Raw genomic sequence first — 25,689 nt, forward strand, 5'->3', positions numbered from 1 at the left:
CAGATGCCACCCAGGGCTGGGAAGCTGAAGGTGCCCCTGAGCCGACCTGGCTGGGGGCTGGAGGTGGTGGTCCTGATAGCAAGCTCTGAGCGAAGTACGAGGGGAGATAGGAGACCACCTCAGAGACTGCTCTGATAAGACAATCCAGGCTGGAGCTAACAGAACGACGGTGGTGGTGAGGACGAACAGAATTAGATGGAGTCCAGGGATATTAGGGCCTTAGAATCTACAACTCCTGTGGGTGACGGGAGGGAAAGCGAGAGACGCCCCGTCTCGGACTCCTGCCTGCCCTGGGCAACCGGGTCTGCGAAACAAGAAGAGCCTTCGGATCTTCAACGTCTCCTTTGCCAGCTTCAGTGAAGAAGTCTTAACCTTCTGGTTTGTAGAGGAAGTGGAAAAACTAGGTGCGTTGAGAGAGAAACGTCATAAAGTCCCATGCACAAATCAACTGCACTACATGTTATTCACTCAAGCAACGAGCAACTGCCAGGGGCCTGCCATGTGCCAGCACTGGCCACGGCTCTGGGGCTACAGCAGTGACCAGTGACAGACGACCCTGCTCCCCACCCCCATCCCCACCCTCCTTGGCCTAAAGCCTCCTCTCGTGCCTTGGTTCCCATTCCCACTGGCTTCTTACTATCCGACATTCAGCATTTTTTCCTGACTTCAACCTACTCTTCACTTGCCCCTCGTTGACATTTTTCATGCTCAAATTTCTTCCACCTTAAAAAAAGAAAAAAAAGAAAGAAAGAAAGAAAAGGTCCCTTGCTTTGGGCACTGTCGCACTATTAAAATGTCAAACACACATGCCCTTTGACCCCACAACTCCATGTTAGGAACTTGTTCCACAGAAATTCCTGTGCACATACATACGTAAGGATACACAAGTAAATATGCACAGGTGTGTTCAGTGTAGCGTTGTGTGAGAAAGCAAAGCTGTCTAAATAAAACTCAAATATCCAGAGAATCAACTCCGACACACTAGAAGACTATATATACCTGCTCCATGGGATGAGGTCTCTGAAATACACCGGTACAGATACAAGCTTTAGCAGACCCTCTGGCCATAAATCCAATTTTTGTAAAGTAAGTGTGTATCACTGTGTGTATGTGGTAGAATATGCACAGAAGAATTTAGAAGGATATACCTCAAATTATTAATGGTGGTCATTCATGAGGGAATGCAGTTAAAGAGGCTGTTCTCAGTCATATTTTTTAATGTTTAAAACTTTTACAGAGTATATACTGCTCTGATAACCAAAATAAAACGGTAAGTGTTTCCTTCCTTCCTGAGAAGGAAACACGACTTTATCAGCCTTTTCTAATGCATCTGCTACATTACAACATAGTCCAAAATCCTTAATACTAATGCTACAGCTCTAGGTGGGTGGGCATCCCTCGTACAGGGACCCAGCCTCTAGCCACCTGCCACTCAACCCTGGCTAAGATCATCCGTGACTCGCACACTGCCAAACCCAACATCCGTTTTACATTTTTGCCTTATTTGACATCTCAACAATCTCTGACACAGCTGACCATGACTTCTTCTGAAGACTCCCTTCTCTTAGAAGTTCTTCCGTCCCTCTATGGGGCCTCCCCACCATGACTGGAGCTTTACTTCTGAAAATACTCAGGCCTCCACCTATGGCCTGCTCTGCTGTAATTTACCCATGGTGTCTGTTAACAGCTTCAGCGAAAGGCTCCAAATGCATCGCTCTATCTCAGGTGATCTCTTCTGAATTCCAGACTCATACATCCAAATGCTTATGTGACCCCTCCTCTCGGAAACCTCCCAGGTATCTCAAACTCACATAATGTTCACACAGGATTTATGTTTACACACACACACACACACACACACACAACTTCTTTCTCCATGATGTCTTATTTCAGGAAATGGCACAACCACCAATGCAGCTGGTCGATCCAGAAACCTGGGTGTAATCCTGGACTCCCCGTTTTCTTCATCCTCACAGTCAAACATTCATCATCCTCCGGTGCTGAATATATCTTGAGTCTGTCTTGCTCTGTCTGGCCAAGCAGCCCTGATCTGGGCTAGAGCAGAACTTCCCTGACAGCAATTTCCACTCCCTCCCAATCCTCTCTCCCTTCAGCAGCCTAAGTGACTTCTGAAAATGAAATTCTGACCCAGTGCTCTTCTGCATTAAACCTTTTAGTGGCTTCCCATTAGGAAGCTACTTCCACATTTATGACCACGAGCATGGGTTACGTCTGTAATGGAGGAAAGTAAGAACAATCATTTTTAAAGGAGTCTGGTTACAAAGAGACTCTAAGCACCAGGAGAGCAGCGCTTAGGCCTGTGTGGGCTGACGCGGAAGCTCAGGGCCCAGCCAGGTCCCTGCGCGCAGCTGACTCTAACACATACGGGCCGGCTGGCTGAACAAATGCATGAACGGGACGCGGGAGAACCTCGGCTGGACACAGAGTTGAGGAAGGCACGGTTTTGTTTGCTGTGCCTTGCTTTAGAAGACGAAATGTGTACTCATATTACATATATTACATATTCACAGACACACACAAATGGTGATGGAAAAGAGTGAAAGAAAAGTACATAAGAGGGGTCCCTGATGGAGAGAGGCACAGACAGAGGGTTAACCCTCCACCAGAGAAGCCAAGTGAAGTGTAAATGTCAGTGTGTATGTGCATTACACACATACATTGCACACATGTGTATTACACACAATTTTTTTTTTTTGAGGGAAGAAAAGTTGAGGCATTGTCCCCAGAAGGTTTCCACTCCCTCTGCGATTTAAGAAACAAGATGACCTACTAAGAATGAGGGGCAAGGGTGTGAAATAGGGACCTGAGGAGAGCAGTGGGAGTTGGAAATCCTTTCCAGGATGGATACGAGTGTCGGCTGGCTAGGTGCGCAGGGTTCAGTTTCTGTTCTGTGGTTTTTTCCATGAGCTGGGCAAATGCTCAAGAGTCTGATTTTCTTGTTGGCCTCCCATCCCTAAGGCAATAGGTCCTCAGAGTCAGTCTAAGAATCAAGTGTATCCCAATAACCTGGGGAACTCTAACAAAAGGATTCCTAGGCCCCAGCCCGTGGGGATTCTGCATTAGTAACTGAGGGCAAGGATGACTCAGGTGTGCAACTCAGTCTGGGATGCACCGCCCTAAAGAACCTCACCTCGGTCTCCAGCCCACCAGGTCACCAGCCTCGCAGATCACACTTCCTCCTTCATCACTGTACTGACCACTGCTGGGCACGCTGGGTTGGTGATCAAACCAGCCAGTCAAAACCACAGTGACATGCAATGTCCACTCGGTCTCTCCATCTAAAAAGAAACCGCAGTGGGGAGGAGACAGAAAATACAGCTGTGGCTTTTATCTGCTCACACTGGGCTCCCACGGGAAGGACACACTTCCTGGTAGGGTGCTACCAAGAATGACCATCCCTGCCAGAGGGGGAAAAGGCAACAAACCAGACCTCTTTCTCTACTATCTTCCCCGTTTTTCTAGCACAACCCTAACACTTTATCTCCCTATCAAGAACATGACTCCAAGTATGCTTTGCAGCTGAAGTACTACCAGCTGAAAATAGCCCAAAGGGAAAAAATTCAGAATTTTTAACCATTTAACAGTTTCCTGTTCATGAAACGTGGGTTGCAATTTTACTCGAGACTTTCAAGATACCAGAGTTTCAGAGACTGACTGACAAATCCAAGGACAAGCTTCACTTCTGCAATTTCTTCAGTTGGCTGCCACAACTCTCTTTCTTAATCTGGTGTTCAATCACATGTGATTATCCCAACTGCTTAGAAATAAAATCAATCTTTGGGTACAGAGAGATCTTAAAATCACCAACTGCGATCCCTTGGACTTACGGATGAGAAAATAATGGCGAGAGAGAATGCCTAAGCTTAAGTACTAAATCTGGGAAGAGGACTCAAGCTTCCTAACTCCTGGTCCAGGGAACGGTCCACCATACTCAACCCCAACTGTACCTAAGAGAAGAGCTAAAGTCAGTAAAACTGGAGATTCACGATTTACACAGAAGTCCCATGTCACAAGTGTGATCAAATGCCTCAGAAACAACAAAGAAAATTATGTCAAGTGAGGCTTTCATTTAAAGGTGGAGTACTAGGGGGCGCCTGGATGGTTTGGTCGGGTAAGTGTCTGCCTTTGGCTCAGGTCATGATCCCGGAGTCTTGGGATCAAGCCCGCATCCAGCCCCCTGCTCAGCAGGTATCTGCTTCACCCTCTCCCTCTTCTCTGTCCCCCTGCTCATGTTCCCTCACTCCCCCTCACTTTCCCTCTCAAATAAAGAAATAAAATCTTAAAAAATAAAGAAATAAAAGTGGAGTACTAAACACCTGCGCTGTCTTGCTCCCTCCTCAAACACCACTGGGTCATAAACTGATCTAAACAGCACAGGAGAAGAGATAGTAACACAATTTGGGAAGATGGAGAGCTAAGAGACAAATGGTAACTGGCTGAGCAGACTGGAGAAAGCTCAGTCCCAAACTAGAACTATCTAGAAGCAATGTCATTTAAATGATAAACCCTCAAGAGGCTGAGGGACGGGCAGCGCCAGGTTCCTCTGGCAGTGGGGGTAAAGGTGGGGAGAAGACTGGCTGAAAGTCTGTTTAAATAGAGAGACCTGCGGATTCTCTCCCTCACTCCTTGAAGAAAGTAACTGCCTCCAAACCCCTAGGCCCCACCTGGGAGAAGACTGAAATGTATTTCCTAAAAGACTCAATAAGGGATCTTTGGACTAGAGGATTCGAGGCCTAGGTGAGGAGTGGGATTTCATACTGAAGAGAAAATACATAAATTATTGCTGAATGTTGAGACACCGCAGCCGTATCCTTGGCTTTCTCACTGGTCATCTTTTCTCTGGAGAATCTGCTCCGCTCAAATAACAAACAAAAACCTAAAACTATATCAGGATTTCCTAAACAAAACAAAAACAAACCGCCTAGCCTAGTATTAAGCTTAGCCCAATCTGCTATCAAAGAACTTCTAGTCATCTTTTTTAGATAGTGGATATAAAGCAGGAGGGAATAATAAACTTCTGGATATTAGGGAAAGCATCTAACAGAGAAACAGTAAGGCAACTTAGAGGAGAGAGAAAAATCACAGGAGGGAAGAAATTAAAAAAAAAAACAAAACTCTAGTATCTTCAGCTATCTGAGAAAAGTACATTCATGAAAGAAGGAAAAGATACTATCAGAGAGAGAGAGAAAGAAATAAAAATATTAACTCTTAGAAATTAAAATGATGGCAGATTCAATAGAAGGCCTGAAAGATACAATTCAGGAAATGTCCGAGAAAGTTGAACAAAAACACAGAGATGGAAAACAGGAAAGATGGAAAGTTTGGGGGCCAATCAGGGATAGCCAATAGCTAGATAATAGATAAGAGTGTTCATCAAAGAAATGGAGGGTCAGTGTTTATAAAGGGAAGACATTTCCCAGAATTGAGGGACATCTTTCCCCCAAAACTGAAGGACACCATTTTCCCTTTAACTAAAAGTGGGGAGAGGGAGGGAAGGGGGTTTCCATAGTGAAGAGGCTTAGTTTCCAGCATATTAAATGCAAATAGACCTACACCAAGGTCCATCATAATGGAATTTCCAGAAAGAGCTTTCATACAAAGGTTTTTAAGTCCAAATGGCAGGAACTTCTGAAAAGCAACACTGGAAGGCAGAGGCTTCAAAATTCTGAGAAGAGATGATTTCTACTCAAGAATTATAGTCAAGCCATCGCTAAAAAGCCAGGGAAAACAAAGGCATTGTCAGAACTGCAAGTCTCAAAAAGTTCTCTCTCCTTATACCCTTTCTACCTAAGGAACTGGGCACTGCGTGCCACCAAAATGAAATAGCAAACCAAAAAAGAGTAAGTCATTCAGGTCCAGAGATCAGGGGCTCCAAAATGGGAGTGGCAAAAGGAGTTCTCCGGAGGGTAGTGAAGGGGAAGCCAAGAAAGCAACATAGGCAGAGATAAGATCAGAAGGGTCTGAGAGGAATTTCCCCAGAAGATAAATTTGGTACATGTTCGATGTGGTTGACTGAGAGGAGATTTACAACTGGGGTAGAGCCTGAGGTTGAATATTCATAAGTACACCAGAAATGAAGAGATTTTAAAAACTCAGTATCTGCTATGTAGTCTTGACAGGAAAAGTAATCCAACTATATTACAGAGCTCTTCTGTGGGAAAGTATTAGTTATAATAAACACTGCATACTGATTTTACCACAATTATAATATAAATTCAACTGGGAGGATGGGGGTTGGGAAATTTGTGTGAGAGGAAAGAGGTGCATGGGTGGACGAACCCGAGCTAAATACTCACTTTTTCATCAATAGATAATCCCTAAAACTAAGAAACAGATGAGTAACAATATGATTATGTTAATTCAAGATATAGAAGCAGTTACTAAAATAATCAGCTAAAGTTGAAAATACTTGCCTCTGGGGAACATAAAATAGAAGGGGAGCTGCTGTTCTTCATAACAAATCTTGTATTACTTAATTTTCTACTCATGTAAACATTATAAAATAATTATACCACACTTTGACAAAAGCAAAAAAAATTATTTTTTCCCCTTTTAAAAAAAATGGAAGTGAGGACTCACGTCAAACATCTCATGACAGGACATGTATAAACATTAAGTACCCCTATTCTAGAACCTATTCTGTGCCAGGCACCGTGCTCAATGCAGAAGACAGAACAGATAACACCACAGAAAAAGTCCCTTTTCAGGGAACTTATGTTCCATGATAAAACTAAACGCAAGCTCTAAGAAGACAGGATAGGGATGTATCTGGCAGAAGCAGCAATACACAGAGCTCGAATGACCCTGAGAAATTTCACGAGTGATGGGAAAGAATAGCAGATCTTAGCAGAGTAAAGAAGAAATGGGTAATGAAGAACTATAGCACATCTAGACAACATTTTAGAAATTCCACCATAGTTAAAGGACCAAGAAATGGGGTGAGAGATGGAGAGGGTTTAAGAAGGTGTCTGGTTCTTTAGTTTTTAACATAGGGGTACATGAGCATTAATTCACTTATTCCTTCAGTCGTTCAAAAACACTTATTGAGGGGTGCCTGGGTGGCTCAGTGGATTAAAGCCCCTGCCTTCTGCTCTGGTCATGTTCTCAGGGTCCTGGGATGGAGCCCCGCATCGGGCTCTCTGCTCAGTGGGGAGCCTGCTTCCCCCTTTCTCTCTGCCTGCCTCTCTGCCTACTTGTGATCTCTGTCTGTCAAATGAATAAATAAAATCTTAAAAAAAAAAAAAACACTTAAAGAGCATCATAACGGTGTTCATATGCAGCTTATGAACTACTGGGGGGACAGAGGCAATAAACAAATACAGACAATTTCAGGTAGAGATAAATGCTTTGACTTCAAATGTTTGAAGTTGAACAAAGCAGGTGAAGGGAACCAAGAGTAATGGTGGTGTTTTGTCCAGGGGAGTCAGGGGAGCCGGCCAGCCCCCAGGGGTGGCGTCCGAGGGAGAACTGATTGAAGGACAAGACGAGAATCCTAGACAGAAAGGGGTTGGGAGGGGAGAGCAGGGGGAGATGGGAATGAGAGCAATGTTCCAGGCAGGAGGGTGACATGTCAAGGGGCAGTGAGGGGCTGGTGTGGCTGAAGCCCCTTGAGAGATGGGCAGAACAAGAGACGAGGACAGAGTGATGGCAAGGGCATTACAGTCCATGGCCAAGAGTCAGGACTTCATACTGTTTGTGGAGAAGCCACTGCAGATAGTATAAAAGTATAAAACAGAAGAATTCCCACAGCCGTTGTGTGAACGCAGACCACAAAGTAAAGAGTAGAGAAAGGAAGATTCCAAAGTCCCGGCAAGATGTGGTGGTGGTGGTGACCGGGGCTGGGACTTAGGTGTGGGGTGGGAGATGAGGAGTGCTTGGATCTGGAATAGATGCTAATGGGTTGAACAGAAGGTGTGAAAGAGAGGCAGGTATCCAGGAAGACTTCAGGTTTGGGGGCCTGAGCCACTGGGTGGAGTAACTGCAGAGATGAGGAACGACGAAAGAAAACAAATGAGGAGTTGGTTTTGCACATGCCACGTCTGCAATGTCTAGGAGACAACCAAGTGAAAGAGGTAAAGCAGGCAGCTGAAAAGCCAGAGAGAGACAGGGACTGGGAAGAGGTATCTGGAAGTCATCACCATATAGACGGTATTTACGGCTCTGGAAATGAATATCACCTAAGTAGGGAGCCGAGATGGGAAGCAGTCAGAGAACAAAGTCATCAGCACTCCAAAGTTAGAGGCAAAGGACTAGGAAGAGAAGGATCCAGCAGGGGAGACAGGAAAAAGAAAGGAGGTGCAAGCAGGACAAACAAGGGAGGTGCAAACAGAATCATAAGGGAGCAGCATCACAGAAACCGAGTAAAGAAAGAATTTCAGGAAGGAGGGAGTGGTCAGCTGTGGTCAGTGTGGCTAAGATAAGCAAGGGCTCCACGGTGAAGGGCTAGGGCCTCCATGACTCAGGATGAATGAACAATGCTCTGGGAGAACATTTCCTACCCAGAAATGCACTCAGATGACTTAGTAATTTGGAAGAGTAAGCCTCAGTTCATCTCAAACACCAACAGTCTGTTTCCACGAGTGCCTCCTCACGTGGCCAGTCCTTCCTCCTTCGGATTCTCCCAGGAAGCCACCCAGGAGATCCCCATGCCTGGGAAATAAAGGCAACTCTCGTGGGTAGGCTTAAACGCAATGGCATAGCAGACCAGTGCTCACAGCAGAGAATCAGACACGCTTGGGCAGGACAGAACCATTCCACAGGTCTCTACATTTTTCTAACTCACAGCCTGGGAGAGGAAAATTAATGCAATCATTCCACCCATCTCGTAGAGCCCCTGAAAGTGCAGAGTATCTGCGATTTCTGCAACTTCTGATTATGCTTTCTAACCCCTTCCCCTCTCCCTCTTTGCTATGTTGTGGTACCAGACTTTCTTCTTTTTTAAAAATCAGGTTTACTAAGGTTTAATTTTATATACAGTAAAAATTTACCCCAAGTCTGGTGCATTTTGACTAGCGTATACAGTCATGTAGCTCCCTCTCAAAGCCCCTCCATAGTCAATTTCCTCCACTTGCTTCTGGTCCTTGGCAAGTGATGATTTCTCTCTATGGTTCTGCATTTTCAGAATATCACATACATGGAATCAAATCGTATGCAGACTTTTATATCTGGCTTGTTTCACTCAGCATAATGCTTCTGAGATTTTATCCACTCTGATGCTTGTATCTGTAATCTGTTCCTTTTTGCTACTCAACACTGTTCCACTGTGTGCCTGTATCACAGTTTATCCATCTGCCAGTGGACGGACATTTGAGTTGTCTCTAGGTTGTAGTTATTATGAATAAAACTTCTATAGACTTTTACTAGAAGGTCTTTGGTGGACACGGTTTTCATTTCTCAAGGCAATACCTAGGAGTGGAATTGCTGGGTCATGTGGCATCTAGTTTTGTCGGCTAAGAATAGCTAAACATCTACCAAGCACTTACTTTGCATCACATAATATTCCAAGCCCTTCGTAGGCCTTATGCCATTTAATTTTTAAAACAGCAAGTTTAATCAAGTCATGAAGGCCCCCTGATGAGGAAACTAAGGCACAGAGGGGTTAGGTGATGTGCCCAAGATCACACAGCTTGCAGGCCGCAGGGCCAGGATTTTCAAACCCAGGAATCACATCACCAAAGGCAAATCACCCACCATTTTGCTTTGCTGCCTCCCTCAAGTCAAACGTGTGATGGCTGAGAGGTAGATTACCAAATTCTACCTGATGCTGTTAAGTGTTTGGATCAAAAATGGCCATCACTAACTATTCCCTTCCCCTCTTTTAACCATGACAATGAATACACTGGAAGTCTCGGAGTGTCACTGCCGCGAGGACATGCCATTTTAAAGTCAGAACTTTATAGGACATTATGAAGAAATGCTTTTAACTGTGTCACAGAAGCTTATAAATGTTAACTTATGAATGTTAAATAGCCACCGTAAGAAAAGCTAAAGTCAGCCGGCGTCTACCGCAATGGTAAAACTCTCTTCTGGAGACTTCTCCACTCTCATGACGTAAGAGGCCATGTTGGTTAGAAAATTATAAGCACTTTGGAATCAGATAGACCTGGATTTAAATTTTGGCTCCACTCCCTGGTGGATAGGTGCACACATGTGCGCGCGCGTGCGCGCGCGCACGCACACACACACACACACAAACACACACCCCTCTTCACATGTAAACACTGGTGTGAACAAGTCCTAATTTGCAGGATGGTCGTAATGATCTGACGGCGAAATGAGGTTGAAACACTGAACACCGTGTCTTACATATCTGATAAACCCTCCTCTCCCACAAGGTACTGCTGAGCCTCTGAAATTGGTCTGAGCCTCTGAAATTGATCTGATAGAAGCTGGTTACTTAGCAAAAAGTTTTATCAGTCTGTCCATTTTTCACCCAAATAGCAGCAAAGGAGCAATTGGATACAGGTGCTTCTTTAAGACTTCATATTTCATCTTAAAAAGGAAGTCAGACAAACCCTGCACTTTCTATTCCACGGTATAACCAAAATTATTTTAATATTAAAATGTTTTATATTTACCTCCAGCGAAACGACTTTGGTTTCTCCTGAAATGTCTAAGACCACTTAAGGAAGATTCCCCCCGACTACACAGGGGCCTCACATCCACGCCTCCACACTGCCCCTTTCCTGATCACAGAGCAGGAGACCGTGATATCGGAGACCACACACTCTGGCCATCCTTCCCTCCTGACTGCAACATCTCGACATCATCTTCACATTTACCCCACGGCTCTCAGCCCAGTTTACAGTCCTGGCTCCAGAAGCCCCCAATTCTCCACACAGGAAAACAGCTTCTCTCTGTGACCCCTGTGTGCCGCCTCCTGGCCACGCGGCTCAAGAGATGCAGTAGAAGCCTGCCTTTGGAGTCAGCCCTCTGATACAGCCAGAAGACTCAACACAAACACTGCAAACCTGGGAATATTTTTTCACATAAAAATAAGGTACTGACCAAGAATGAAACTTATGTCAACAGGGATGAAAGAAGATTCACAGTTTTGGTTTGTTGTTATTTTTTTTTTAATCAATTGAACTGAATTGAATCAATCACTATGAATTGAAAATAATTTAGCACATGAATCCAGAGAAGCCAAAAGATTTGATTCAGCTCTGCTAACAGAATGTGGCTTCTCAGAGTTATGTCTGCAGTATGATAAAGGAGATAATTTAGTCCTTAAAACATACTTCCATGAAATAGCGTTGTTTTCTTGATTCAACTTTCTGTCTTAAGGTAGACGCCACATGCTGCTACCCTCCACTTCCATCACCCACACTTGTCAGTATGTTATTCAAAAGTCCCTAGATGTTATAAGTATCTTGAGCAACTTGGGAGGTCACTGAAATTCTGTTCTCATTTACATCAAAAGCGCCCTGAAATTTTTCCCCCAAAAACCTCTGTTCTGGAAGATGGGGGTAGAAAGTCACAGTATATGAGATCTTGACCCACAATACAGTGGGCTCTAGAAAGACAAGTAAGTTTTGCTTTCAGAACTTTTTCTGGAAGCCAACATATAGAAATAAATGGATTATTTTAAGCAATCCATGTGGACTAATGGAAGAATAAAAAAAATCGGGGTACTTCAACTCAACAAACGATCCAGAACCCTACAAGATGCCAGCAAGTTACAGAAAGGACAAGGAGGGTGAGGTTCCTGGGCTCCTGGAGCTGACAGTCCGAGAGGAGAGCTAGGGGTGCTGTTCAAACAGAGAGGAAGGGCATCTTACCTGGCCTGGATGGGTGAGAAGTCAGAAAAGGCCTCTTGGAGGCAGCAACATCACCTGAGGGATGAGGAAGCATCAATAAATACAAAAGACAAACAGAAGGTGGGGAGGCAGGCAGCAGAGACACCAGACAGAGGGTCAGACCCGAGTTCCAGACCTGCTCCTGCAACAACTGGGATCCAACCTTGAGCAAGCCACTTGCCCTTTCGAGTTTTCTTTTTTTTTCCCATCTGTGATATGGGATAGTTAGATTATGTCCATTTACCCTAACCTTTGCCATGCATCAGGAACCTCTGGGAGCTTTCTAAAAATACTAGCTCCCTCCTCCAGAAATGTGGTTTCGATTGGTAGAGCACCTGTGTTTCTCTCAACAGCTTTCCAGGTGATGCTGGTCTGATTGGCGATGGTGGTATAGAAGTGAGCATAGCTGCCTTCCAGGTGATGCTGGTCTGCAGTCATCGTGGGGAACCACTGGATGAGAAGTCTCTCAAGTCTGTGGTTCTCAACCCCCTAGTGCTCAAGAACACCTTCTGGGGAGCTTTTCAACATCCCGAGGTAGGCTGCATTCACAACAATTAAACCAGAATCTCTGGGACCCAGGCATCTTTATCTTTCAAAGTTCCCAGGCGGATTCCAAGGTGCAGCCAAGGTGGTGAACCACTGTTCTAGGGGCTCTTCACACTTCCATTTCCTAGGACAGCCACTGAAGGATGGCAAAGAGAAGGGAAGAGAAGATTTTAAGTTTCTCCCTCTCTTTTGGGTCAAATTAAAAGGAGAACGGCATGCCAAAGCCAGTGACGGATTTTAAATGGAACTGTAGCACACAGTAGGGTTGATTTTGGACATATGTATAATTCACACCAACACATGACAGGTAGAAAGATGCTTATTCCAAAATGCTCTCAGTTCTGAATTTAAAATTCAACGGAATACATATAAAATGACTCCATGGTGTGTTCTCTGCAATAGTTAGTTAGGATTTGATTTGCATGGCTGCCTATAATATGAACATTACATTCCTTACCCCCAAGGTTACTTAAATCCACTTATTAAGGCAATGGTGAGCTAAACAAACAGTAATTAGAAACACTCCAGACTACCTTTTAAATCTGTTACTAAATTATATTTTTCCTGCACCAAAGCCCATACACACAGCATGTCCACAAGCATCTCAAAACCAAAACCTCAGAAATATTTACATTCATAAGAGCCCAAGTTCCTCTGGGTCTTCCCATTGGGTTCTGCAGGGAAGTAAGGCCAACTTTGGAAAAGGGCTGTTCATGACTGCTATTTCTCACATCTGGGTAAATAAAGCACTGCCCACATGTGGTTAGAAATCCCTGGAGAAAATGAATTCTCCGTGGGTCTGAAAATGAAAATGAAGAACACCTCTGATAGACTGCCTCATTTCCTGAAATGAGTCAGAAATGAACGCAATTCTTCAGCAAAGAACATGTGCACTGCGGTACAACTTATAAAATAACGCCAGATGATACCTGTGGCTAGGAGGCCGGGCCTGAGCACGGAGGGAGGGCCTGGAGGACAGGACTGGGCCCTCTGTGCTGTACTTCATCTCAGAGATGCTGGGATGCTGCCTTACAGGTCTGCAAATCCAATGAGCCATCGAGCATCCCGGTCTCAGCTGTAAATCTTGATTAGCAGTAAGACTGCTTACATTCCATTAGGAAACTGGCCCCTCTCCAAAGGGTGGAAGCAGCCAGAAAGGATTCATGGGCCATCGTGGGCACAGAAACAGCAATTCTTACAAGAAAAATGGTTTTACTTCACTCAGAAGAGTTTCTGCCTGTTCATGATTCAGACTGGTCTTTCTTCCTGAGGAGAAAGGACAGCTGTGTGCTATGACCGAACGCTGTCCAGGGAAGCCCCTCCTTCCACATTAGGCCAGAAGGAGGTACTGGCATATGGTCAGGGGCTGGAGGGTAAAAAAACCTGAAATACCCTTCACAGCAACTGATGAGGACCAGTGCACAGGAAGGTGACAAACAAAGGCTGTCTTCCCCAAAATCGAAGGCCGCTTGTGTCCCTTAGGTGGCTCACTACCGTTCCTTCCATAATGGGTATTTAACAGGAATCCCACTCCATTGTTGGTAATACGGGTGGACAGGATACCTGGAGACAACCTAGATGCCCATGAGCAGGTCACCAGTTACATCCACAACATATACAACAGAATACTATGCAGTCATTTAAAATGCCACTACAGAGGATGCAGGGATATACAGATGTGTGTTTTTGTATGATATGTTCAGACCAGACAATAATGTACCTGGACTCTGCAGAGCAAACATTTGTGTCAGTGTATTTAAAGAGGTTACCTGAGCGTGGAAGGAAGGGGCTAAGAGAGTCTTAACTTTCCTTTTATAATCGTGAATACAGTTTGAATGATCTTCTCATGTACTTACCCTCCCTCTTTAACAATAGGCATTTGTTAAATAGGTGGAAGGCTATTTTTGGTTTCTTCTTTATACTAATCTCTCTGTATAAAACAAATGAAGGTTATTTTAAATAGATGTTATATGCTCAATTGTGTCTCATCCAAATTCACGTGTTGGGGCCTTAACACGCCGTACCCAGAATCTTATGAACCTTATGATCTTATGAACCTTAATGGAGTGATGAGGTTAAAATGCAGCCGTTAGAGTGGGCCCTAATCCAGTCTGACTGGTGTCCTTCTGAGAGGAAAAATGGGCAGAGACCCACACACACAGAGGAAGGACCATATGAGGACACAGTGAGAAGGTGGCAGCTGTGAGACCAGGGGAGAAACCTCAGAAGAAACCAAATGTGCCAACACCTGGACCTTGGACTTCCAGCTCCAGAACTGTGAGAACATAAATTTCTGTTGTTTGGTCACTCAGTCAATTTATCTGTAAAAAGACAGAGGGACACAGTTCTATAACACAACAGGGGGAGAGGCACCCGTGAAAGTATTTGATGGGTTAAGAACCCACCATGTCAATCCATCAAAATCCTTGAGGAGTGGGGCGCCTGGGTGGCTCAGTGGGTTAAGCCTCTGCCTTCGGCTCAGGTCATGATCTCGGGGTCCTGGGATCGAGCCCCACATCGGGCTCTCTGCCCCGCAGTGGGCCTGCTTCCTCCTCTCTCTCTGCCTACTTGTGGATCTCTGTCTGTCAAATAAATAAATAAAATCTTAAAAAAAAAAAAATCCTTGAGGAGACCACAGGCAGCAACCTCTTCGACCTCAGCCACAGCAACTTCTTCCTAGGAACATCGCCAAAGGCAAGGGAAGCAAGGGCAAAAATGAACTATTGGGACTTCACCAAGATCAAAAGCTTTTGCACAGCAAAGGAAACAGTTAACAAAACCAAAAGACAACTGACAGAATGGGAGAAGATATTTGCAAACGACATATCAGATAAAGGGCTAGTATCCAAAATCTATAAAGAGCTTAGCAAACTCAACACCCAAAGAACAAATAACCCAATCAAGAAATGGGCAGAGGACATGAACAGACATTTCTGCAAAGAAGACATCCAGATGGCCAACAGACACATGAAAAAGTGCTCCACATCACTCGGCATCAGGGAAATACAAATGAAAACCACAATAAGATTCCACCTCACACCAGTCAGAATGGCTAAAATGAACAAGTCAGGAAATGACAGATGCTGGCGAGGATGCAGAGAAAGGGGAACCCTCCTACACTGTTGGTGGGAATGCAAGCTGGTGCAACCACTCTGGAAAACAGCATGGAGGTTCCTCAAAAAGTTGAAAATAGAGCTACCTTACGACCCAGCAATTGCACTACTGGGTATTTACCCTAAAGATACAAAAGTAGTGATCTGAAGGGGCACATGCACCCGAATGTTTAGAGCAGCAATGTCCACAATAGCCAAACTATGGAAAGAACCTGGATGTCCATCAACATGAATGGATAAAGAAGAGGCGGTATATATATATATATATATATATATATATATATATACACATACATATACATACACAATGGAATACTATGCAGCCGTCAAAAGAAATGAAATCTTGTCATTTGTGACGATGTGGATGAACTAGAGGGTATTATGCTTAGTGAAATAAGTCAATCGGAGAAAGACAACTATCATATGATCTCCCTAATATGAGGAAGTGGAGATGCAATGTGGGGGGCTTGGGGGGTAGGAAAAGAATAAATGAAACAAGATGGGATCTGGAGGGAGACAAACCATAAGAGACTCTTAATGTCACAAAACAAACTGAGGATGGCCAGGGGGGAGGGGTTATGGACACTGAGGAGGGTATGTGATATAGTGAGTGCTGTGAAGTGTGTAAACCTGGCCATTCACAGACCTGTACCCCTGGAGCTAATAATACATTACATGTTTATGAAAAAATTTAAAAATTAAAAAAAAAAGAACCCACCATGTCTGCTACGATGCATCATTTGGCAGGCAAAGAAACTGGGGCTCACTGTGTTTCTGACTTCATCAGAGTCACCCCCTTCAGTGACGTGAGCCAGAAATAATCGGTTTCCTACCTCCTTAGTCAAGACTAAATCTGCTCACGCCACTTACATTTTATGGTATTTTTAACAAGTCCCATAATTTGAAAGACTAGTGACTGAGATATTTTATTAGTGTCTTTTAAAGGCCTGGCTGATGTTCAAAAGGTTTTCTTCCTGTGCTGGTAACTAATGAAGAGGAAGGTGTCACAGTAAAATTATTAATTAAAAAAAAAAAAAAAAAAAACCTGGTGCCAGAGTTTGAAAGAAATCCAGAAAAATAAGCAACGTGCCATATTTGCATGCCAACCTAATTTTTTATACTTTAAAACATGTGGTCTCAGACCACATTGCAATATATTAAAACTATGGTAGTCCAAAACTAAATTTTTTTGAAGATTTATTTGAGAGAAAGAGAGAGAGAGAGAGAGAAGAAGGGCAGAGGGAGAGGGAGAATCTCTAGCAGAAACACCACTGAGCAGGGCGACTTGATCTCATGACCCTTAGATCATGACCTGAGCCAAAACCAAGAGTCAGATGCTCAACTGACTGAGCCACCCAGGTGCCCCAGCCAACGCTAAAATCATACATAGAAATTAAATATGTTTACAAATTAATCCTTCCTTTAAAAATAGAGTTTAGGGGGCTCCTGGATGGCTCAGTCATTAAGCGTCTGCTTTCAGCTGAGCTCAAAATCCCAGGGTCCTGGGATGGAGCCCCATATCCGGCCCCTGCTCAGCGGGAAGCCTGCTTCTCCCTTTCTCTCTGCAGCTCCCCCTGCTTGTGTTCCCTCTCTTGCTGTGTCTCTGTCAAATAAATTAAAATCTTAAAAAAATAAAATAAAATAAAAATAGAGTTTAGAAATCAGAGCGATATACTAAAGTCACAGACTGTGCCTATAGTATCTATAACCTAGAAGTGGGTTAAGGCCCAAGCACATGAAAATACAATCAGAACTTAAAGATAAATATTTGGAACAGTTTTGGGCTGCATTCAGAGGAAGGCAGAATCCACCCTGAATGGTTAGGAAAATTTTCACCGAGGGCAAAAGCTCTAAGCCAATCTGGAATTAGATACATAAAAGTTACGAAGTGATGTATGTCCACATCTATCTTGCTACTAAAGTTTTAAAGGCAAGAGCTGTGGCTAAAATCCTAACAGAATGCCTGGCAAATAAAAGGCATGTGTCAGTGCTGAGGCAGGAGAAACCAGCAGGAAAGTACACAGTACAAAGTACCTAGTGCGGGTTCTCGTAAGGAGGTTGTGGGGTAGAAGGTTAAAGAAGTTAGGATCAGCCTGTAGATGTGCTGAAGTTTGGGCTTTAGCCCTATGCACTATGGACTGTTAGAAGGTGTTTCTGAAGGAGAATGTTGCCAAGAGCACAGATGGGACCAGCACTGATGTGCAGAATGGAAAGAGGTGGTAGGGAAACAACAAGAGCCAAGCAAGCGGTGTCAGGGGTTAATCAGGTGATCCATTGGGGAGTCTCTGCTTCCCAGTGTGTAAAATGGGCATCATACTGCCTATCTTCATAGGACTGTTATGAAAGATTCAGGGGCTGTAACACATTAACAGTTATCATGTCAGAAAACAGAACTGTCATTATCATAATCATTTTTCCACGCTGAAAGATACAGAAGAAAATGAGAGAACAAGGGTGGGGTACAGAGCCAGGGTATGTCCCCTTAGGCTCTCCTCAGGCACCTTAAACAGACAGTGATAACGGCTGTCTTCTTTTCTGGACGTGGAGTACACCATATTTACTCCCTAGTTCTCCAGAACTTATACATCGATCCAGTAGACCCAGGAGGAACAGATGTCTGAAATAGTATTTAAAATCAAGACACTGCAAAATTAATTTTTAAGTTGTTTTTGTATAAAAGTAACTAACAGGCTAATGCCAATCAGCTTTAAAACACTAAATTAATGGACTCAGCTATACATCCAGGAAAACCATTTTCATAATGAAAATGCCAATGCCTTTTTAATTAAGGATGGAATTGCCATCATAAAAGACTCAAGATAAATGAGGAATCGTTCTTTTCTCTCATAAATGAAAGAACCTGATATCTCTGAATTATTCTGAGATACTGATTACCAGAAATTGTTTGGAATCTAAGCTACAGGATTTTCCAACTGCATAATAATCACTTCATACCATCACTTCACAGCCTCAGACCAAATTTGACGCCCTGGCTTTTTAAGTTCTTTTTCCTAATTATTATCAGGAGACTGATGGCCCTATATTTAGAGTCATTATGCAGATATGAAGCTCTACTAAAGATAATGGCACTTGGTCTAACACAAAGTAATGCTAACTTCTTTGTAAATTTGACCTTAAAAGATCTGCTATACAGAAAAAAGTATATGCACATTTATATAAATGTAGAGATGTGTGTTCATGGGAAAGCTTTACCAACTAATCATTAGCTATCAGTCATCATAAAATAAATACGTCAGAGATCTGTGCTGATATTCCTATTCTCAACATTCATGATGTATTTAAAAACTGTTTGCTCTTTGGCCCCATACCACGTTTCCACATCCTACATCACTGGAGGGTGTATGACTTCTTAACACTAAAAAAAAAAAAAAAAAAACCCAAACCCAACAAAGTGACCCAAAAGGGCTAACACAAAGGGAGCGAAATAAAAACATAACTGGTTACTGCTGCCAGAGTCAACAGAGACTTTCCAATAAACAACGAGGCCAAGAGGAAGACAGCAGTGAGCAGTCAAACAAATTAGTAGGCGAAGACCGACACAGAGTAAGGAAGGCAAACACACCAGCATTAACATGACTGTGAAGAGACATTAGTCAGCACATACATGCACTCAACACTGAAAATGAGTAGCACCTTAGAGGACACGCCAGAAAACAAAATCAGGAATTTACCAGAAGGAAGGAAAGAATTCCCACAAGGACAAGACCAAAGGCTAAGACAACATGGGGCAGGTTATGGAGTAAACCACAAGATAAACTGAGAGAAATTAGTTTTAATCCCTCTTCTTTATCTCCCCAACTGGCTTCCTTCAGAATGTTTCTCAACTTTCTAAACCTCAGCACCTTCATCTGTAGTCTGAGCAGGGAAGATTATATGGTATCACAAAGTCTCTCCCAGCTCTGACAGTAGATTGGAAGTTTCTGTTTAGATGATACACAGACACTTTGTCTTTTATAGGCTTCTCTTACTTCATAATGAGCTTCAAGTTTGCAAGCCTGGAATTTCACAGAAAGGAACCAAACTCTGTCAGCATGCACACGGAGCACAGCCCTAAAGCAGGAGTCAAACCAAGGCCTCTGACAGGAGTCCAACCAGCCGGCCAGTTCAAATGTTACCTGTGACATCATGTCGACCTCAGCCACAGTCCCTTTGCCCCTGCCCTCCTGAGCTCTTCTGAGCTGGGTACACTCGATTTCTCAGGCTCAACTCTTCACATAACCCTACAGGTTACATAGACACTTATTTTAAAAAGGTTAGGAGACCTCATAAGACCTAACAGGCACCAGAAATGTTTGGTGGCAGCTCCTAACCTGGAGAATGGCACGGCGGGTTAACAAGAACCAGCACTCAAGGAAAGAACACCTCTCACGGCCCTGTGGCAACGAGTCCTTCACTGGCTCCACTTTTCCAAGTCTTCATAAAATAATCGGGATGCAAATTAATGTTTATACCCACAGATATCTCGCAATACTACTTATAACAGCAAAAATATCTGCCACAGGCTCGACCTACAATAATCAAGGAAGATTATGTAAATCATACATCAAGTTAGGCTCTCTTCCTACATGTGCCCCTCGCTCCTGTGCTCACCCACTGACAGCCACTGCCTTCACCAGACTTAAGGTCCGAGAGGCACAAACTACATTCTGCTCGTGACCTTAGCTGTAAAGTCTGCCTCACAGCGAGACAAAATAAGCATCGGTTGAATGTTTACTATTGAACGCTCTTAAGTAAATTCTATATGGTCAGATAGCATGCAGCTAGTAAGCACGGTGTGTGAAGTACGTTGAAGTGGAGAGAACACCAAGGAGGAAGACGTTCTGGAGAGGCAAAGCAGCGATGGTTTGCGACCGTACACAATGCCCCTGAGTTGTGCATTTGAAACTGGATAAAATGGCCAATTTTATGTTATGTATGGTTTACCACAGCGAAAAAAATAAACATCAGGGAACACTTCTGAGGCAAGGTAAGTGAAAAGGCAGGGTACCGCATGTCTAAACTCTATGACATTACGTCTGCGTCTCTGAAAAGCTAGAGAGCGGCACGCTAAGGTAGTCATGTTTGGTTTATCTTAGGGTGATTTTTGTTTTATTTACCATTTCCTGTATTTTTTTCCAAAATATCCACCACTGTCCATGTATAACGCACACCATGAGAAGAAGCTGTGTCCCAGGAAGCGTCGGGGATGGGTTTGGTTTGGTGACCAGCAGATTTCATTTAGGTGGGGATCATTCACCTGTGCATGCCTTCACTGCACGCCTTCGCTGTGGAGACAATCCAAAGGCATGCCGATGGAGTTCAATTTTTATATTATATGGACGCGGATTTTTCTACTTTTTCTTACTGTTATGCTAGAAAGCCTGCATCACAGATTTGCTGCTCTGTAAGTACACTTTGTCCAGGCTGAGAAGAAGCCACAGATGGTGTTCTGGATGCATTAATGCCAAACTGGAACGAAAGCACAGTTGTTCTGAGGTGACAGTGTTCAGGACCTGGGACAGACGTGTCTGGAACTCCTCACAGAGAGTAGTGAGGTATCCAGGCAGCCTCAATAAACACTAGATCAGTTGTGTTTCACAGCTGAATTAGAAACAAGGCCTCTGGAGTCATACGGACTCGGGACTGAAGTAACATACGACGTAGTCCTCGGACTGCCACCTACGACTGTCATCTTTAGGGCTCTTGCCTCAATTTCCCCACAAATAAATAAAGATGACAATAGCTACGTCCAAGTATTAAACAGTATGACATTTAATCAGAGATGCCTCAGAGATGCAAGAAAACCCAGGGCCTGCTGTCTGGAGACACGCAGTCAGCACCCCTACTTTCATTTCCTTTCCTTCTTTTAGAGTGAGCGTCTAATATGGGAAGGCAACAGTGAATGTGTAAAATGACCAACTATCTATAACTAACAGTTAACATGATAGGGATATAAGAAGACATTTTCAATAATCTGCTAATTCACTCCATCAATTCAGAAGCCCTCATGATACAGTTCAAACCAATTTTCCTGTTCTGTCTTCCTCAGTAGTTGGAAAGTATTAGTCACCATTCTCTGTGTACTTCCTGTACCTGAGACCATGAAGCCGCCCGTCAGTTTCTTCTTTAACATTTTAATATTTAAATCTTCTCTTCCTTTAAATGTATCTGTGACTCCGCAGAGCCCTCTGCAAGCTCCCCCCACATTCCATTAGCTGGGGAGCCTCTGGATCCCTCTGAATGGGGCTGAGTATCATGCAAGGCAGGAGCCCGCTTCATGAATCCCAGTGCTGAGCGTGGAAAAATACAATTGCACGATCATTATGCTTCTGAAGGCTACTTGACTTTGGGCAACAGACGAGGGTGTTGTGGGTACTCCCGACACAGATCCAAGTGTGGCCAACGGTGCCCTCTGCGTCTGCTCCAGTAACCTTTGTCCTGTGCTCTGCCTGTGGTTACCAAAAGTGTTTAGCAAGCTGATGGCTGATACGGTCTCAGATGCGGTACTGCGCCAAATCCCTCCCTTCAAGAGAGCAGCCCCTGTCTTTGCAAAAGATCTGCTCCCTTCCTTGATTAGCTCTTTTACTTGAGTGCCTCCTTAGGCAAAAGATAATGGAAATCCTCAGCTGGTTGGGGATGTGCCTGTGTGTGTGTGCGCAGGCTAAACCGTGAACTCCACTACCTTCCGGCTAGAGAGCTCAAGCTCATTCTTCCAATAAACATGTACTGAGCCCAGCACTTAGCCCATTCAAAGATAAGCTAGTCATGCCTCATGAAAGAGAATATCCACAATCACACCACAGTGCAATATGTTCTAGAACAAAGGTATAGAGAGGGTATCGTCGTAGCTGCCTAGAGGGCGGAGGGGGAGGACGCTGGCTCTGCCTAGGCAGGATTCTAAGAGTTGGATAATCCACACATCTCCTTACCGGGCCGCGCTGAGGAATGAATGAGCTGACCTGCAGTGCCTCTGACTGCAGTCTACTTAATACCACTGCCACCAAACTGCTTTGGTTACTGTACTTGCTTCCTTGTTCTCCTCACATCTTCACATCCTTACTTTATTTTCAGAAAAAAACATATGGTGCTTCCACGCTCTCCCCAGTCTTTCAACCCCATAATGTTTCCTGCCCTGGAGAGTTGCTTTGACTCTCAGGGAAACAACACTGCAATGGCTTAGCGGGAGCGAAGAAAGAGACGGGAAGGAGGCTGCTTGGTAAAAGGAGCTAGAAAAGAGTGCGTGGAACCATGCCCAGAGGCGCCGCTGTGGCCAGGCCCTCCGTGGCTCCAGCAGGGAAGCGCCCTGGAGGTGTCAGGGGTATGGCCATCCTCCAGGGACAGCTTCTCTGCAAATCATTTTCCAGCCTCCGCCCCTCACCTCACCTCCTTCTAGGGATAGGATATTTGGAAAGAGTGTTTTTAAACCTTTCAGAGGCCATGCAACTCTCTGGGAAAATCTGGTGAAATTCAAGGATCCGCTCCCCAGAAAAATTCCCAGAAGCAAATAAACATAAAATACTATACATAACTTCTGGGAATTCACAAACTCCTGAATCACATGGCTACTAGGAGGGGCCACATTGTTCAGTTTGAGTATTTTTGAGCTTCTACCCTGTGCCAAGCACCATGAAGACCCACCTCAACTTGTCACCATTCTCCCACACACCTTGCCTGGAACACCTGTCCCCATGTTATCTGCCCAGGAAACACCCTTTGAGCCACTTAAGCATCACCTCTTGAATGAAAACATTCATGAACCCTTCGCCCTAACTCGCCGCCCTCCCCCCCCCCCACCCAAGAGGGACTAACTGCACTCTTCCTTCTGCCCTACTGATTCTGCAGGACCTTGCATCAGAGATCCTATAACCATGACCATCTTCATGTGTGTTCATGCCTTTCCCCTTCTGCTAATTATAAGCAACCTGAGGGCATGGACTAGAACTTAGTCATCTTTTATTTCTAGCTTCTAGTAAAGTCCTCACTCAGGAGAAAAACATCCCACTGAGAAAAACAGACACAAGAGCAAATACTTTAAACATGGCGTTCCTAATGCTCCATCAGTTGTGTGATCTTAAGCTAAATCTTAAAGGAGAAGCTACAGTGAAAAAGACAAGAGTTAGGATTGGACACTACTGGCAGAGGCGGGGCAAGGCAGGCAGAAACCGTGCATACAGGGAAGAAGGTGATTCAGGATTCATGGTGATTACCAAGGCAGGTAGGAAGAAGTCATAATTGATGAGGAGAGAGAAGCAAAGCAGAATGAGGTTACGGAGGGCACTGGATGAAGTGTAAGGGGGCTTGGACTTATTGTGTAAAGGGGGTTAGTCACTGAAAGATTTCTATTTAAAAAATTTAAAAACCATTAACAAATAATAGTTATAGAAAATGGAGAAAAGGCACAAACAAGAAAAATCTGCAACCCCACCGTATTGAGACGACCACTATCCTATTCTTTCATCTTCATACATTATGTAAATGTGTATTTATGTGTATGTGGCCATGGTTTTCATGTCCTTTTTGATTCTGCTAATATTTATTAAGCATTTACCAGGTACCAGACATTGTGCTAAACACACTCCATGCTTTCTGTCACCCCGCCATTTAAAACTCACGGAAATTCTTAGAGGTAGTTCCTATTGTAACGCCATGTTAAGGTACGGTGAAGGTCGGAGGAAACGGCACAAGCCACACGGCTCTCATGTACCAGAGCTGAGGTTCAACTCCAAGTCTTCCCACCACAAAGGTGATAATCTCACGCTACAATTTTTCTTATGTATTCTCACGCATTTATTTTATAAGACCGTTTATCCAGTCGTCTCAGAAAACTCCCTCTGGGTTCTTGATTAGCACTGTGGTACACTGAAAAGAGTACGTGGAACCACCTACGAGGAACCACCTACGAAGCATCCACATTTTCCTACTGTCGCCTCATACAGACAGCACAAAAAACCCCCGGCCTTTATTTCAACCTTTTTGCAGTCTTGGTCAAGTTCGCAGTTTTCTTCAGATTAATCTGGCGATGGTGTAAAGAAGGATGGATTTGAGAGGAGAAGGCTGGAAGGCTGGAATACAAACACAGAGACAGAGCCGCCATCCAGGGGAGAGACAGGAACGCCAAGGCCCAGGGTAGTGGTATTTGTGACTGAAGGGTGGGAGTGGACTCAAACACAGAAGACATCCATCCAGGCCTGGGTGTGCAGAAAAAGCAGCAATGGGGTGGTGTGAGGAGAGAGAGGAGGGAGGGGAAATCAGGCAGTGGATGGCATTGACTGAGAAAGAGAACACAGGAGGAGATGTGTTTTCCCACTGTGTGGGTGCTAGACACAGGAGGATCAGGAGTTCGACTGTGAACATGAAATCCCTGAGCACATTCTGAGCACCTACTATATGCCGGTGCCTCGCTGAGTGCTGGAGAGACAGCAGTCAAGCCACTGAATAGGTCGCAGGATGGCTGGAGTGGGGGCAACAGAGTGGAGAAAGGAGGAAGTACAGGGGGTGGGGGGAGGCATCCCTCTGGAAATGTCCTACCCCCCATACTTCCTGAGTCCAAGAACAGGCCAGCACCTCTAAACTCCAAGTGTGACTGAGCAAGCCTTGAGAATAAATGGGCAAGAGGAAGTGACTGAGATTGCTACTCTAAGTAATGCCAGTGTTTTAAGCAGAGCAGAGGAAGCAAGAAACCAAGACGGAACAGTCAGATGTAGGAGGAGGGCAAGACCTCCTCTCCTCCTGAGAGCCAGGACCACAGAAGCCAAGAGGCAAGTGGAAAGAATAATAACCCATCTTCAAACCATATTGCCCTTGGACTTCTCAGGAGGAATGACTTTTTTTTTTAATTCAAAGGTCACTCAGTTGATTTTAAACTTTAAACAAAATCATATAAAAAGGCCATGATGATGGTAAGAATTTACATCTCCTGGCTGTGCCTCTCAGAGTTTTATCCACCGGCCATATGGAGTTGATGGTTAATATTCAGTAGGAAGTGAATTTATAATCATGTGCCTGCCATTCAAATGTGAAAAGAAATGTTTTCTGCTCAGTACACCCAATAATACATTAACATATTTCCAGTTTAAAATACATTTATGAATAATTTTATACATTTTATAAATTTCCTGGCAAGAATGATAATAGAACAATCTATTTTCACTGCTACATGAAACAAAAAAGAGGAATGAAAGGTTCAGTTAATCAAGAAATTTAATATGCTT

The 25,689-nt window shown here is 44.1% G+C and overlaps 1 protein-coding gene across 3 annotated transcripts in view; it reads right to left on the reverse strand.

Annotated features, from left to right (window-relative positions):
• ANO6 (anoctamin 6) overlaps positions 1–25,689 on the reverse strand; it is a 182,849-nt gene that overhangs the window by 125,301 nt on the left and 31,859 nt on the right. For 2 of the 3 annotated variants that reach the window (XM_032876973.1, XM_032876975.1), the window contains exon 2: positions 11,802–11,855. The exons of the other annotated variant lie outside the window; for it this stretch is intronic. In XM_032876973.1, the coding sequence (XP_032732864.1) occupies positions 11,802–11,855 (54 nt within the window). The remainder of the gene's footprint in view (positions 1–11,801; positions 11,856–25,689) is intronic. 3 annotated transcript variants of the gene reach the window in all.

The sequence above is a fragment of the Lontra canadensis genome, unplaced genomic scaffold (assembly GCF_010015895.1).
Source record: "Lontra canadensis isolate GAN:19392208 unplaced genomic scaffold, GSC_riverotter_1.0 scaffold59, whole genome shotgun sequence".
In the NCBI taxonomy this organism is placed as follows: Eukaryota; Metazoa; Chordata; class Mammalia; order Carnivora; family Mustelidae; genus Lontra; species Lontra canadensis.